The sequence below is a fragment of the Sceloporus occidentalis genome, unplaced genomic scaffold, assembly GCF_023333645.1.
Source record: "Sceloporus occidentalis isolate IW3139 unplaced genomic scaffold, rSceOcc1.0.p SCAF_268, whole genome shotgun sequence".
Classification (NCBI taxonomy): Eukaryota; Metazoa; Chordata; class Lepidosauria; order Squamata; family Phrynosomatidae; genus Sceloporus; species Sceloporus occidentalis.
In genome coordinates this window covers 923877-939333 of record NW_028317248.1, presented here as the reverse complement: position 1 = coordinate 939333, position 15457 = coordinate 923877, and the positions used below count along the sequence as shown (strand labels likewise).

The 15457-nt window shown below is 42.7% G+C and overlaps 1 protein-coding gene across 1 annotated transcript in view; it reads left to right on the top strand.

The window, feature by feature from the left end:
• LOC149275758 (uncharacterized) overlaps positions 1-13831 on the top strand; it is a 28527-nt gene extending 14696 nt beyond the window's left edge. The window contains exon 5 of the mRNA XM_089504365.1: positions 13027-13831. Coding sequence (XP_089360491.1) covers positions 13027-13740 — 714 coding nt within the window. The 3' untranslated portion in view covers positions 13741-13831. The remainder of the gene's footprint in view (positions 1-13026) is intronic.
• Positions 13832-15457: the final 1626 nt, after the last annotated feature.

Sequence of the window (15457 nt, the reverse complement as noted above, 5' to 3'; positions counted from 1 at the left end):
TCTGTTCCCCCCAATAAATTCAATGCCTTGGACAATCAAGATTAAAACCAACATGGATTCACTGTCCCACTAAGATGGAAACGACTAAGGGGGTTAGACACAGTGGGATGCAGACCTTTGTCTCTAGTGAGAGCCGTTCGATGAATTTTACGAGGCAAGTCAAGTTTATTTACATACCCCCTTTCTAATGGGAAAAAAGTATATAAAGTGAATTCCTTGCCATGATAAACACAGATTTAGGCTACAGATACAAGGGAATATTTGATTATACAACATTTTTGTTGGAGATTTGGGATATCTGCATTGCATATGTAAACAAAACTAGACACATTTCCTGTTAAACTTCCTGCATCTATTTGTAGAAAGGTACACAAGCCGAAATGATTTGTCTTGCTGGGATTTGCTGTTTTAGTTGTTTTGGAGATAGTTATACAAACTCATTTTTTGTTTGTTTGTTGTATCATTACCTTTACGTAACTGTTACTTCTCATTGTTATTAATACAGAATGACAGGGAGAAAAACTGTGCAATCACAGATCATGCATTGTGGAGTTCCTATTACAATGGAACAACCATTAATACCATAATGACCATGTGAATCAGATGTGTCACCTACAAGCTGCTCGCAGAAAACAATGTTCACATCACGTTCAAAATCATGCCTTCCAACGCTTGCTTGCCTTGCTCTGGTAGGGGACTTTTAAAAAACATGTGGGATATTCCTTTCTTTTTGTGTGTTTTCCCATCCAAAGATCCTGGAAGTTGAGAGAGACAAAACGCCACAGGAGGAGCATCTCCAAACCCAGCGTGACTACTACTGAATTTGGTCAAGAAAAAGAAGCAGGAAAACGAGCGCTTGAAAGAGAAAAGCTCACAGGTGCCACAAGATCTCTTTGCAAATTTAAAGAAGAGTGATTTAAGTCGGGTAAACCTATATTCTAAAAATATGGCAAATTAAAATAGAAGAGCCGACAGCCTTTGAAAACAATTTGAAACCAAACACATGCACAAATATGGATTAAATCCAAAGGCACCGGGAAGCAAAAAGCCAAGTTTTATTTGGCATTCAATAAAATCGGTGTTGGTGCCAATTGGACCCCTGAAGGCGCCCTAGTAGAAAAGGCCCTCTCTCACATCCTCCCACCATAAACAGAACCCACTGGAGGAACATGGAGGAGGTCCTCTCCAAAAGACTTTATTTCTTAGGCAGATGGGTCCATAGGAAGCACTCCTTCAAGTACTGGGGTTCCAAGCCATTTAGGTCTTTAAATAACTAAGTGCCTAGTTCAAATCGTAACAGATGTAGTTTTGCAAACTTGCAGGAAGCAGTTAATGAAACCTCTTGAAGCCCAAGAGAGGTTTGACAGGGATGGGATCCAGTGCTCACATAAATGAGATGCTTCCAGCTGCTACTATTTTCCTTCTTAGGTAGGGATCCTTTCCCTCCTCTGATCAAGGTGAAAAACGAACAAACAGCTTCATTTATATACCGCTTCATACTGAACTAACAGTGTCTAAGTGATTTACAACTGTAAGCTAATTGCCCCCAACAATCTGGGAAGTCATTTTAGCAACTTCCTCGGAAGGATGCAAGCTGGAGTCGAGCTTGAGCCCTTTCGCTGGTCTTGAACTCGCAACCTTATGATTTTGAGTGAGTGGCTGCAGTACAGGCATTTATCCGCTGTGTCACCAGGGCTCCTAAAAGCAGAAGCCCTGTGTAAAAAGGAAAACAAATCCATCAAAGGCAAGGATGAGGGTGGGATTAAAGTCTCTCTTCAGCACTCGGACAACCCGTCGGAAGAAGGAAAGGATAAGGTAAAGCAAACCCCATAGATCCCATCATCAATGTCTCTCCTGTACCAGTTTAGTAAAATGCATCAGGAGATTTTTGGCTGGCCATTGGAAGAACATCCCGTGGATGATATCTTGGATTCCAGGATGCAACCTCATACTGAGAAAAGCGAGAGAGGCAGGCTGACTTCTGAGCAGGTACATTTCAGCCAGCTAAATGGAGTGTCTCCTCCATGTGCCAGCCAGCTCTTTCACAAGGGGCATTGTTCTTGCTACTTCATTGCTTGTTTTGGGATTGAAAAAAATATTCATTTGCATCTTTTAGCAGAAAGAAGGTATAAAAAGGATTCCCTTGGTCGCCTTTCCTCCATCCTTTCTTCCTTTTTTCTAGAAGCAGGGACAGGATAAGAGCCTTGAAAAAATGGGGGAGAAGAAGGAGAACAAGGAAGATACAGAAAAGGAGGATGAGAAGGAGAAGAAAGAAGCAAAAGAGGGGGAAAGAGAAGGTAGAGCCAGCATGATGTGGCTATTTTAGTTTTAAACTAGGTCTCCCAAAAAGTCCCTTTGTCTCCTTTACTCCATCCTTTCTTCCTTTTTTCTAGAAGGATGGACAGGATAGGAGCCTTGAAAAAACAGAGCAGAAGAAAGAGCACAAAGAAGATAAAGAAATTCTTGCAATCAGTCCAGAAAAGAAGGATGAGAAGAAGAGGGGAAAAACCAAGGACAAGACAGAGAAGGTATAGCAAGTATAGCATGCCTGTTTAAATATTAAATTAGGACCCTAGCAATCAGGGTTCAATTCCCTGATCAAACATAAAAAAACCCACTGGGTGACCTTAGGCAGGTCAAACACTGTCGGCCTCACAAGATTGCAATGGCAAACCCCCTCTAAATAAATTTGCCCAGAAGAACCTAAGACAGGTCTGCCTTTAGGCCTCCATTAGTCAAAAATGACCCGGAGACATGCCAGCACCACCAGCAGCAGCACCACAACAAGGCAATGTCACACCTTCTTCCCCTCCTTTCTTTCAATGGCCAGATCCCTGATTTTGTCACATCCTTAATTTTACTTTAGGACTAATCTGCCCAATTTTCTTCTTTCACTGGCCAAAGACAGTGAGGCCAAAGTTGGAGATACAAGGAACCCACCAAAGTGCCCTGTCTACGTTGCAAATGGGAGCGAGCCCATAGCTATCGTGGAACAGGAGGAAGAAGAGGAGGAAGAGCAACTGGACCAAGAAACACTTGACATTGTACGTTTTCTGCCATTCCTAACATGTTGAAAGCATGCAGAAAAGAGTATCCATTGAACTCTTCTTCAGCATCACATTTTAGATGAGCTGATTTTCCACTTTCCTTAGCTGTCCAGAGCAATAGGCAAGTTTAAACAATTCCTCCCACCTTCCCTCCCACCCTTCACTTTCACATGGCTCCTCTCTGTTTGTTCCCCTCTTCAGTGCGAAGAGAAGATGCGGCCAGTCAGGAAGACCATACAAGATCTGGACAACCCAGGCACGGGGTGCTTGGTGGAAGAACTGGATTATATTATACACAGCTGAGAGGCAGTGAACAGGCAGGCCCAGCTCCATCAGGGTTAGCCTGAAGAAAGAGAGCCCTCCCAGCAGTCCATCTGCCTTGATCCAGGCTGCAGAGGCAGAGAAGAACCACTGGACCTCATCCCCTTCCCCACCACCATTCCCTTCTCCTTTTGTGTCGCATCATTTCAGATTGTAAGCCTGAGGGCAGGGAACCGTCTAATTAAAAATAATAATTGTAAGCCACTCTGAGAGCCATTAGGGCTGAAGGGCGGGGTATAAATACCTTAAATAAATAAATAAATAAATAAATAAATAAATAAATATTTAAACAGGGCTATCATATCACCTCTTAACCTTCTCTTCTCCAGGCTAAACATCCGCAGCTACCTAAGTCGTTCCTCATAGGACATGGTTTCCGGACCCTTCACCGTTTTAGTTGCCCTCCTTTGGACACGCTTCAGTTTCTCAACATACTTTTTGAACTGTGGTGCCCAGAACTGGACACAATATTCCAATTAGGGCCTGACCAAAGCAGAATAGAGTGGCACTATTACTTCCCTTGATCTAGACACTATATTCTATTGATGCAGCCTAAAATCACATTGGCCTTGTTAGCTGCCTCATCACACTGTTGACTCATTTTCAACTTGTGGTCTACTTGGACTCCTAGATCCTTTTCATACATAGTTTCATTCATCCAGGTGTCCCCCATCCTATATCTCTGCATTTCATTTTTCCACCCTAAGTGCAGTACCTTACATTTCTCCGTGTTGAATTTCATTTTGTTACCTTTGGCCCAGCTTTCTAATCTATTAAGGCCATTTTGAATTTTGATCCTGTCCTCTGGGGTATTAGCTACTTCTCTCAATTTGGTGTCATCTGCAAATTTGATATGCCCCCATTTCTGTCATCCAAGTCATTGATAATGACGTTGGAATAGCACTGGGCCCATGGCAGATCCCTGTGGGACCCCTTTTCTCTTGCCAATGGGATTTGCAGTGTATTCCTGGACTGTATCTCCCATCATCCACAGGGCCAGAGAGAGGAGGGTCCTGCCCTGTATAGGGCTGCCATCTCATGGGTCTTAGGCTTTGGGGATGTGTGCCTTTGGCCAGTGTCCGTGTGGCTGGGGCTCCAGGGTCCCTCAGTCCCTCATGCCTTGTTCCATATTAACTGCAGGAGGAGCCTGTGAGGGTGGGGCAGGGGGCGGGGCTTCCAGCTCCTCTGCCCTCATTGGCCAGACTGAAGAAGAGGAGGAGCTTCTGCCTTTCTATTTAGCTCTGTGCACAGAAGAGAGAGTGACAAGGAGGAAGGAGAGAAACAAAGACAAGGAGGGAAGGAAGGAAGGGAGAGGAAAAGAGAGGGAGCAGAGGGACAAGGCCTGGAAGTGGTAGGCTTCACTGCTGTGCTGAGGCCTCCAACTGCCAAGCGCTGAGGTGGAGGTGGCCATTTTGTGTCTTGGTAGCCATTTTCTGTTCTGGTGGCCATTTTGTGCTGTTTGTGACTATGGAGAATGTTCCAGAACCTTCTCTGAGTCTCAGTTGAACAGAGGCTTCTCTTTCTCTCCTGAGGCTCCAAAGAGAGAAGGAGGCCAGGCTCCTTGGGCCAAAAGGAAGGAAGTGTGTCTCTTTGTGTCTCTTTTCTGAGAGAGTTTTCTTATTACAAAGCTCTGCTCCTTCTGGGGAACATGGGTTTTAAAAGGGATCAGAAATGGGGAGCATAGTTTTAATACAAGCCTTATTCTTCTTCTTCACAAACATTGGGCTTTGGCTTCTAAGAGGAGGCTAGTCCCCCAAAAAGGCCAAAAGTGGCTCCTTTGGGAGGCTTTAAAAGTCTCCCCAGTTTTCTTATTGAGAGATTTTCAGGCAAGAAGGAAGAAGAAAGACCAGAATAACTCATATTACCAAGAATGAAACAAGACATGGGTGCTTCTGCCCTTTTACAACCGACTCAGGCTGTATCTGCACTGAAGAAATAATCCAGTTTGAAACCGCTTTAACTCTCCTGGCTCCATTTTGTGGAATCCTGGGATTTGTAGTTTGTTGTGACACTAGAGCTCTCTGGCAGAGAATGTAAAATCCCAGGATTCCATAGCACTGAGTGGTTAAACCGGTGTCAAAGTGCCTTATTTATATACTGCGGATGCAGCCTTCTTGGGAAAAGGGCTGATGATGGGGAAAAGCACTGGAGGTTTCAGCAGATGATTTATTTATTTGTGATGCCCTCATTTCACATCTATCTGCAGGGATATAACCAGGACCCTCTCCAATTCCCCATCCCCTAATCCCCCACCACTCTAAGAAGGTATGGAGTATCTGTTATGTAGGGGAGCTGCAGTGAATCTATGCTAGGTCCAAGGGGCTTTGTTTGGTGCAAAGGGAGGAAGGGTTGCCCACCTCTGCATTGGCCCAAATGAGGCATATGTCATCTGCGTGTGTCACCAGCAGGATGCTGTTCTCTGCGTCTTTGAGTGCTGCAGGGTTTCTTGCCAAGCCAATCCTAACCCTTCTCCTTTTTCTCAGGAACTCCATCTCGGCCTGTTTGGACACGGCTTTGGGCCTCTCTTGCTGGAAGTGACCAAGTGCAGGGCCACCAGGACCCCTTGACCACCTGATGGCCAACACAGAGGCCAAGCGGAGGGAGTTGGGCTCCAACAGAAATAGGAAGCCGAGGTACAACAGCTCTTTGGTGAGTCACTATCCTATTAGCTTCATCTGTGTCACTTCTGGGTCAATTTATGAAAGGAAGCAAATAATATACTGTCCAAGTTTGGCAGAGACAGTCCTGGTTAACCCTCTGTCACCCCACTTATTCAGGGGCTTTTAAACATGTCCCAGTTGGTCTATCCTCCTCCCACTTTCCCCTTTCTCAGCTCACTTTAGTTCCTGAGTGCAATTGAGTTTGCAGCCTATCAGCTCAAAAGTGGGGAGAGGAGAGGAAAGAAGGAAACTGGATATGGCTCTTCGCAGGAGGCTGAAGCAAAAGGAAGCTGCTGTGTCTTTCCTAGCTTGTGTGATCTTCCTCATAAACAACTTTGGCCATCTTCACTGCCTTCTGGGTTGCTTGTCCACATGTGTCTTGTTTTTCCCATCAATGAAATGTTGGGGGCTATGGGAGAATGTCTCTGGATATAAATTGGGGGTGGGCCCAGTGACCCTTAAGCCCAGGTGCTCCCCAGAACTGCTTTATAAAAATGACATTTGCCTCCAAAATGTGGCAAGAAATGTCTAAATGCACCATAAATCTTTGGTGGCTAAATGTACTGTATGTGTTGGGATAGTCAGTATCCTAATCCATCATCAATATCCCAGCCATGGCCTAAATTATATTGTTGGTTATATTGAAAAGATTCAAGACAAACTGGATCTCAAAGGCCATAGCTTTTTTCTTGCTGACAGCATTTAAAGTTTATTTCCTGGACTGAATTCTAAAGTGATCAAATAATATTTGGATGGACCATGTGCTTTCCTCCCCTTTTGTTTAGTCACTCTCTGGATGAGGGCTATTTTCTGTTGCAGGTGACCTTTGCGGATGTGGCAGTATATTTCACCGAGGATGAATGGAAACTGTTAACGAAGAAGCAGAGACTGATGTACAATCATATAATGATGGAGAATTATGAGAACGTGGCTTCTGTGGGTAAGGAACCGGAATCCACTAGCATTATAGAATCATAGAGTTGGAATAGACCACAAGGGCCATCAGGTTCAACCCTCTTCTGCCATGCAGGAATACACATTCCAAGCATCATCCAGCCTCTGGTTCAAGACCTCCAAAGAAGAGAACTCCACCAAACTCTAAGGGAGGATATTCCACTGTCGAAGAGCTCTTACTGTCCCAAAGTTCCTCCTAATGGTCAGGTGGAAACTCTTTCTCTGTCGTTTGCATCCATTGTGGTGTCTCTTTTTCTCTGTAGCAGCAAAAAGCAAGCTTGCTCCATCCTCAATACGACCCTTTCCAATATTTAAACATGGATATCATATCCGCTGTTAATTTTCTTTTCTCCAGGGTAAACATACCCAGCTGTCTAAGCCGCTCCTCATAGGGCTTGATGGTTTCCAGATCCTTCACCATTTTAGTTGCCCTCCTCTGGGCATGTTCCAACCTGTCAACATCCTTTTTGAATTTCGGAGGCCAGAACTGGACACAGGATTATTCCAAGTAAGGCCTGACCAAAGCAGAATAGAGCAGCACTATTACTTCCCTTGATCTAGAAACTATCCTTGTATTGATGCAGCCTAGAATCACATTGGCCTTTTTAGCTGCCGCTTCACACTGTTGGTCCAAGTTCAACTAGTGGTCTACTAGGAGTCCTAGATCCCTTTGAAGCGTAGTTTAATTGTGATAGCAACATCCTGTAGAATATTTGAATTTGTAGTTTAGTGAGGCACTATTGCTCTCCACTTTATAAGGATTCCAAATACTGTATTATAAACTGCCAATTGTCAGAAGCAGGTTCTGTGGTTCATCCAGAATGGTATTGGGGTTTAGGGGGGATTGTTAGTAGTTTAAATGCTAGTAGTTTTAAGTAGTTGGTAAGGATATTGGGGCCTAGAATGGCTTTGGGGAATGGAAGCAGTTGTGGAGGCTATTAACTGCCTGGTCTGTGAACTCTGGGTGGCAGACATGCCCCCGGGGGGAGAGGCGCCTGTGAACGGTAGAAGAAGAAGGCCATAGGTACCTTGGCAGCCGGGCTGGTTAGGGGCTGAAGGGGAGGAAAAGGAAGGAGTGTGAAGGTAGTTAACGACAGAGGGAAAAGGTTTAGACACTTCAGGGACAGCTTAGATGTATTAATGGACCCTTCTGCCTGAGTTTCTCAATAAACCTTTTGGTGGAAGCAAAGGACTTTTTAATTCTGAAACTTAGTTCCGCCCCCAAATATCTCACCAATGCTAGGATTTTGTAGGAAGAAAGCATGGAGATTACCAGTAATGCATTTCTCATTGAAATGGTAGCACATCTCTGAGTATGTTTCCTTTTTTGGCCCTCTTCCAGCCTTTTGAGATTCTGCTTCACTTCCCCAAAGGGATGCAATGGGATACTGAGGCACAAAACTTTATTCCTATTTTCAGGCAATACAATGTGTGGTTGCCCCTGAGATCCCCAGGGGGCCAATGTGACACCCCCAATCCCCAACAGTAGCCCATCCCTGTCTTAGAGATGTCTTAATACTCCTCCCTGGTGCTTGATCCTCACCAAAACAAGTCCAGGTCCCAGCCCCCTTGCTTTGCCTTTCCCAATGAGTAATTTGTATATGGATTATCCTGCCTTTCTCAACAAATGAGCCTCAAAGTGTCCCTTTTATGCATCACATAAATGGGTGTGTGTCTGTGATAGAGAAAAGGAGCGAATGTGAAAAACAGAAAGGCAGGAAAGAGATGGTGAAGGGGAAATACTGAAGCAGTGCAGATGGGCAAGAGGAAAGGTTGGAGAGCGGAGGGAAAAAGGGAAGGGGATCAGGCTTAAGAGGGGGATGAAATGCACAGATATAGGATGGGGGACACCTGGCTGAATGAAACTACTTGTGAAAGGGATCTAGGAGTCCAAGTAAACCACAAGTTGAACATGAGTCAACAGTGCAATGCGGCAGCTAACAAGGCCAATGTGATTTTAGGTCGCATCAATAGAAGTATAGTGTCAGGATCAAGGGAAGTAATAGTGCCATGGTATTCTGCTTTGGTCAGGCCTCACCTGGAATATTATGTCCAGTTCTGGGCACCACAATTCAAAAAGGATGTGGAGAAACTGGAGCATGTCCAAAGGAGGGCGACTAAAATGGTGCAGGATTTGAAACTATGAGGAACGACTTAGCTAACTTGGGATGTTTAGACTGGAGAAGAGAAGGTTAGCCCTGTTTAAATATTTGAAGGAATGTCAAGCTTGTTTTCTGCTGCTCCAGAGACTAGAACACAGAACAATGGATGCAAATTGCAGTAAAAGAGATTCCACTTCAACATTAGAAGGAACTTCCTGACAGTAAGGTCTGTTCATAAAATAGCCACAAAACAACAATAGCATCTAATTGACACACAGTAAAACAACAAAACGGTTAAAACTGAATTTGGGACAAATAAAAACATCATTTAAAATGCACAGTTGTGATCAGAAGTGGAATTTTTCCTTAAGTTCTTTACAAGAGGTCAGTTGGGTAAGTCTGCCGGAAGGGATCCGTCTTAAGTCCTTTCTTGAAAGCATCCAAGGTGGTGTTAAGACGGATCTCCTCCGGCAAGTTGTTCCATAACTTGGGGGGCATGGCTGTGTATGCTCTGTGAGAAGTTGTTCTTAGCCTGACCTTTGGGTAATCTAATAGATTCTTCCCAGATGTTCCGAGAGTGTGGGGCGGATGGTGTAGGGAGAGGCGTTCCCTCAAGTAGCTCAGGCCCAAGCCATGTAGGGCTTTAAAGGTAATAAGCAACGCTTGGTATTGCGCCGGAAGCTAATTGGCAGCCAATGTAGGGATACTGGTGTTATATGGTCTGACCTAGATGTTCTGGTGACCAATCTGGCTGCCGCGTTTTCAACTAACTAAAGCTTCCGAACTTGGTACAAAGGTAGCCCCATGTAGAGCACTGAACGTAAGAACTGAACTTGAAATCAGGCCCTTGTTTTCATACATATTAAGGGTTCCATTTAGCAGTTATGACCAATGTCTATGAAGAGAGGAAATGGTAACACAAAAATTCCTCTTTCTCTAATGTTTCTTTTCCAACCTGAGCTTGCTTAGCTCCGTGGTTGATTCCAGAGGCCCTTTGTCACTCGAAATGCTGGAGTCTGGGGAGGAGACCCACAAGTGTTATGCTTTTAGGGGAATTTCATACTTAGCTCAAAGGAGAGATTGAGGCAACGGTGACCTCGGGATTCATCCCAACTATACCAGGCCCAGAAGCACACAGAACTCCAGAGGCGTTTCAAATAGGCTTTTGTGTTTTATTTAGGGGGAAAGCAAAATACATGCACGCACACACACATATACACATATAGGTGTTCACGCACCACATGCAAGAACTAGGTAACAAAGGTGGGAGTGGTAATTGTGTAAGGCTTTGCTAATGGTAATACGTTACCTAGATGGATCTTGATTCCAATTGCTGAGGGTCCAGAATGGGGAGAGAAGTCAGTAACTGCTATAGCAAATGAGGCTGGTGAGTGTAGTGAGGTGTTTAGCAATGTAAACCAACGGAGTGTAAGTCTGCAAATGGACTGACGCTGAAGAAGAGCCCCTTGGGGCTGATATTTACACTGAAATTGTTGCTTGAGGGCAGAAACCGAGCATTCGAAAAGGTTTAAATTGCTTTAGGATGTTTCCTGGGTGGGGAAAGAATTGTCTGAAACTGAATTAAATGAAATGGGTGCTAGGTGGAAATACTTCAGCCAAAAAGGATTATCACACCGGTTCTCAGGTCCTTCTTGGCTCTGAATTCTGGTCCCATTCAAAGCCAATGTATAGCACAGTCTGAAGGCGACACTCCCAGAGTTCAATAATTTTTTTTAATCTTTATTGAAATTACTTACAACATAAAAAGGGCAGTACCAAAACATTTCCAAATTCTTATTCCAATATTTCTTAACCCTCCCCTCCCCCACCCCACCCCCTCACTTTCTATTTCACTTATTGCTTATTTATTAGCTATAAAATCTCTATTTCTCAAAGATCTATCATCCTTACTTCCTTATCTCATCGTCTTTCATTCTATTTTGCTTAAATCCTAAGTTTATACAATAATTGACTCTATATCAATAATTCTACACAGCAATGGTATCACCTATCTAACATGATTTTCCTTCACTCCTTATTACCTTATTTAACATTTCCCTTTTGAAACAATTCTCTTATTCTCAGCCAAATTAAATTAGATTCTTCTCGCGTTTCATCTTTTAATTTCAAAGTTATGGTATCCATTTCTATGATTTCTAGACACTTTCCTAACCAATGGTCCACTTTAGGTACTTCCTTATTTCTCCAGACTTTGGCAATTGTTATTCTGGCAGCGGTGATTAAATATAATAATGGTTTCAATTTTGGTCTTAAATCCTTATTTTCTACTATATTTAAAAGACAGAGCTCCGGGACCAGAGGGAATTCCAGTTGTAAAATTATTTCAATTTTCTTGTGTACTTCTCTCCAGAATTTTTTTATCAGAGGACAACTCCACCACATGTGGAAAAAACTTCCCGTAATTCATTCACATTTCCAACATTTTCCTCTATCTTTTGTATATATTTTCGCTAATCTATTCGGTGTCATATACCATCTGAGCATCATTTTGTAGAAATTTTCTTTTAGATCCATACACAATGTAAATTTTAAATCCTGTCCCCAAGCTCTTTTCCACGCCTCGTACTTTATGTTCTTCCCTATGTTCTGTGCCCATACAATCATACAATGCTTAATTTGTTCTTGTTCCAATTCAAGCCTCAAAATTAGATTATAGAAATTTGTTATTTTTTTCTTATCCTTATCCATCCATATGACATCCAATTCTGTTTCTTTAACGTTATACCAACATTTTTTCTGTCTGCTTTATATTTTTCCGTTAATTGGTAATATAAATACCAATCTATTTTAATTCCCTCTTTTAGCATTTCTTCCCTAGATTTCATTGTAATTTTTCCCTCTATTATCTATACATAATCTTTATATTTTAGCCAATCTCTTCCCTCAATCCTGCCCTTCTTTAATACTGCTTCATGAGGAAAAGCCCACTCTGGTAACTTTGTATAATATTTTTCCTTGTATTTTGTCCATACTTTATATAATGCTTTCCTTACAATATGCTCTTTGAATTCCTTGTTTAGTTCAACTTTATTCCACCACCCGTATCTTAGATTAAATCCCTCTAAATCTAATAATTGCTCATCCTTTAATTCCACCCATTTTGTTATCCATTCCAAGCAACATGCATAAAAATATAATTTCAAATTTGGCATCCCTAATCCTCCTCTTTCTTTGCTGTCCGTTAATATTGTCCAATTGATTCTGGCTTTCCTTCCTGCCCACACAGAGTTCAATAATAACATAGCAGAGTACAGTAGCAAATCTCCAGATATAGTCATTGGCAATGCATTAACCACTTTCCACACTTAAAAATAACTCACAGACACAGTTGATTTCCTCCATGTCCTTGGAGGTTCTTTAGCTTGAGTTGCAATAGAAAACAAATATGTACCAGCTCTCCTCTCTGACTTTCATCAACTTCACAATCTCTTGTACACACAACTCCAACCCACATCAATCCACATGTGAGCTGTATACTGTATTGGTTGTGAGTCATCTCCTGGTGCCACACAGCATGAAGCTTCCTCTGCAGTTAGCTTGCATCATGCCATGTGCTCTGACTCAAGACTCTATGGCAGTCTCACAGGAAATGATGCCACTTTTCAATCAAAGTATTTTTACATATATATATTGGAATATTTTTCAAATGCCTGACTATCTGCTTCTACTGATTTCCTCATGACAGTTCCCCTTCAATTTCTTCTTTGGTAGCTCTGAGGAAGGATACAGTCATTATATGGATTTGGGGCATCCAGAACAGGGTCATGCTCAGTTCACTCACACCAACATTATTAATTTAATCTCAAATAGGGAGGGATAAACGTGGGGCTAAATCTTGGCGTAACCCTTTCCTCTCTTAACACTGACATTCAGTCTTGTCTGTCATTGTCCTCCTTTACAGAAGAATTTGTCACTCACGAGAGAGTCCACACAGGAGAGAAGCCATACAAATGCCAGCATTGTGGGAAATGTTTTTCTTCAAAGGCACACCTAGTGAGACATCAGAGAGTCCACTCAGGAGAGAAGCCATACAAATGCCAGCATTGTGGGAAATGTTTTTCTCAGAAGTCAGACCTATTAGTACATCAGAGAGTCCACACAGGAGAGAAGCCATACAAATGCCAGCATTGTGGGAAAAGTTTTTCTCAGAAGTCACACCTATTGGCACATAAGAGAGTCCACACAGGAGAGAAGCCATACAAATGCCAGCATTGTGGGAAATGTTTTTCTTCAAAGTCATACCTATTGGCACATCAGAGAGTCCACACAGGAGAGAACCCAAACAAATGCCAGCATTGCGGGAAATGTTTTTCTTGGAAGTCAGACCTATTGGCACATCAGAGAGTCCACACAGGAGAGAAGCCATACAAATGCCAGCGTTGTGGGAAATGTTTTTCTCAGAAGTCAAACCTAGTGAATCATCAGAGAGTCCACACAGGAGAGAAGCCATACAAATGCCAGCGTTGTGGGAAATGTTTTTCTCAGAAGTCAAACCTAGTGAATCATCAGAGAGTCCACACAGGAGAGAAGCCATACAAATGCCAGCATTGTGGGAAATGTTTTTCTTCGAAGTCACACCTAGTGAGACATCAGAGAGTCCACACAGGAGAGAAGCCACACAAATTCCAGAAATGAACTAACATTATATTCATCAAGAAGCAAAACAAAGAATATATTTTAAATCTTGTGGTGATAAGAAAAAGCCCTTGTGGTTTCGTGTGTTAGGTTTGTGTGTCCATATGCCTGTTTATGTTTTTCAATTATATTTTGTTATTTTGAGGTTTTAATTGCCCTTATTATAGCTTATTGCTTTCGTTTATAAATCTGAGTGGGGATCATGATGGTGGAATAGGTTAGTTAAACAGAGGGGTGGGATTGGCTGCAGCTGGTTAGAACAGTTATGGGAATGATAGCATTTGGAATTTGTTCGATGTTGGCTGAAGAAAGTTGGGGACAGGTATTAACAGAAAGGGCTAGTTTGTGGGAATGGCAAAGGGGGCCTTGTTATCTGTGGGACATAGACTGTGGGAATTGGAGGGGGGGCAGGTTTGGACGAGTGTGATGTTTTAGGTTTTGGGGTTTTAATGTTTGGTTTGGGGAGGGCAGCTCTGACTTAAACACTGAATTTCTGATTATGTGTTTGAAATAAAGTTTTTGTTGTTTCAACACACTGGACTCATTGGTGTACAGAAATTCTGCATTTGCACAAAATGTACCCTTTCTTCTCTCCTCAGCCATCAGCTCCATTCCCAGACATAAAAACAGAGGCAAACACACATATATACTCAGAGAGACAGAACTATATGTACAAAGCAGAGACTTCCCAGCCTTTCCCTCCTGAGTCGAGCTTTACAGCTTGGGCTCCATTCCGGAAGGAAGGAAGGAAAAAAGGCCATAGTCCTTCCCTTCTTCCAAAGGCCGCCAGCGGAATAAGCAGCGGCAGCAGCAAAGGCCTTACGATCCCTGCGCATGCTGAGAAGGGGTCTTTGGGGCATCTGAAAGGAATGAAAGTGCCAAGGAAAGAGAAGCATAAAAGGACTGCTGAAGTCGGGGGGGTGGAGATCTGGGACCTGATTAGGCACCTTCCTCCTGGAACCCATTATTAGAGCCTTGCACAGCTCACTATGATACTTTAAATGACTATTTCACAGATAATATCTCTCAGATAAGAGCCAAATTGGACGTCAGCATTATTGCGGAGGCTGTAAGTGAGGTGTCCATGAGTAAGATCATACTGGATCAATTTGAATCTGAGTACTGAGGATGTGGACAAGCTCCTTGTAAGTGTGAAGAGGAGAACTTGTCCTCCCGACCCTTGCCCTTTTTATATCACCTGAGATATATCATAGATGCATCTCTTAGTTAGGGCTATTTTCCATCATGCTTAAAAGAAGCGGTGCTACGGCCGTTTATGGAAAAGTCTTCCCTAGATCCCTTGGAAATGAACAATTACAGACCGGTCTCCCATCTTCCATTTCTAACCAACATAATTTTGAGGGCAGTTGCTCTTCATCTCCAAGTGGTCTTGGATGAAACAGATTATCTGGACCCATTTCAAACTGGCCTCAGGATGGGATACGGAGTCGAAACTGTTATGGTTGCCTTAGTAAATGATCTTTGCTTCAAGGGGGGATGTAACTTACCAAACTTTAAGCTGTATTATTATGCAGCTTGTCTCAAATGACTAGAAGAATGATTCAAATTAGAAAACAAGACTTTATTGAATATAGAAAAAGCTAACCTGAATCTTGGTATACATGCATATATGTGGTATACAAAACCAAAAGATGATAATACTTTTAACCATCATGTTATAAGAAGATCATTGCTTAAAGTATGGTATAAAATGAGA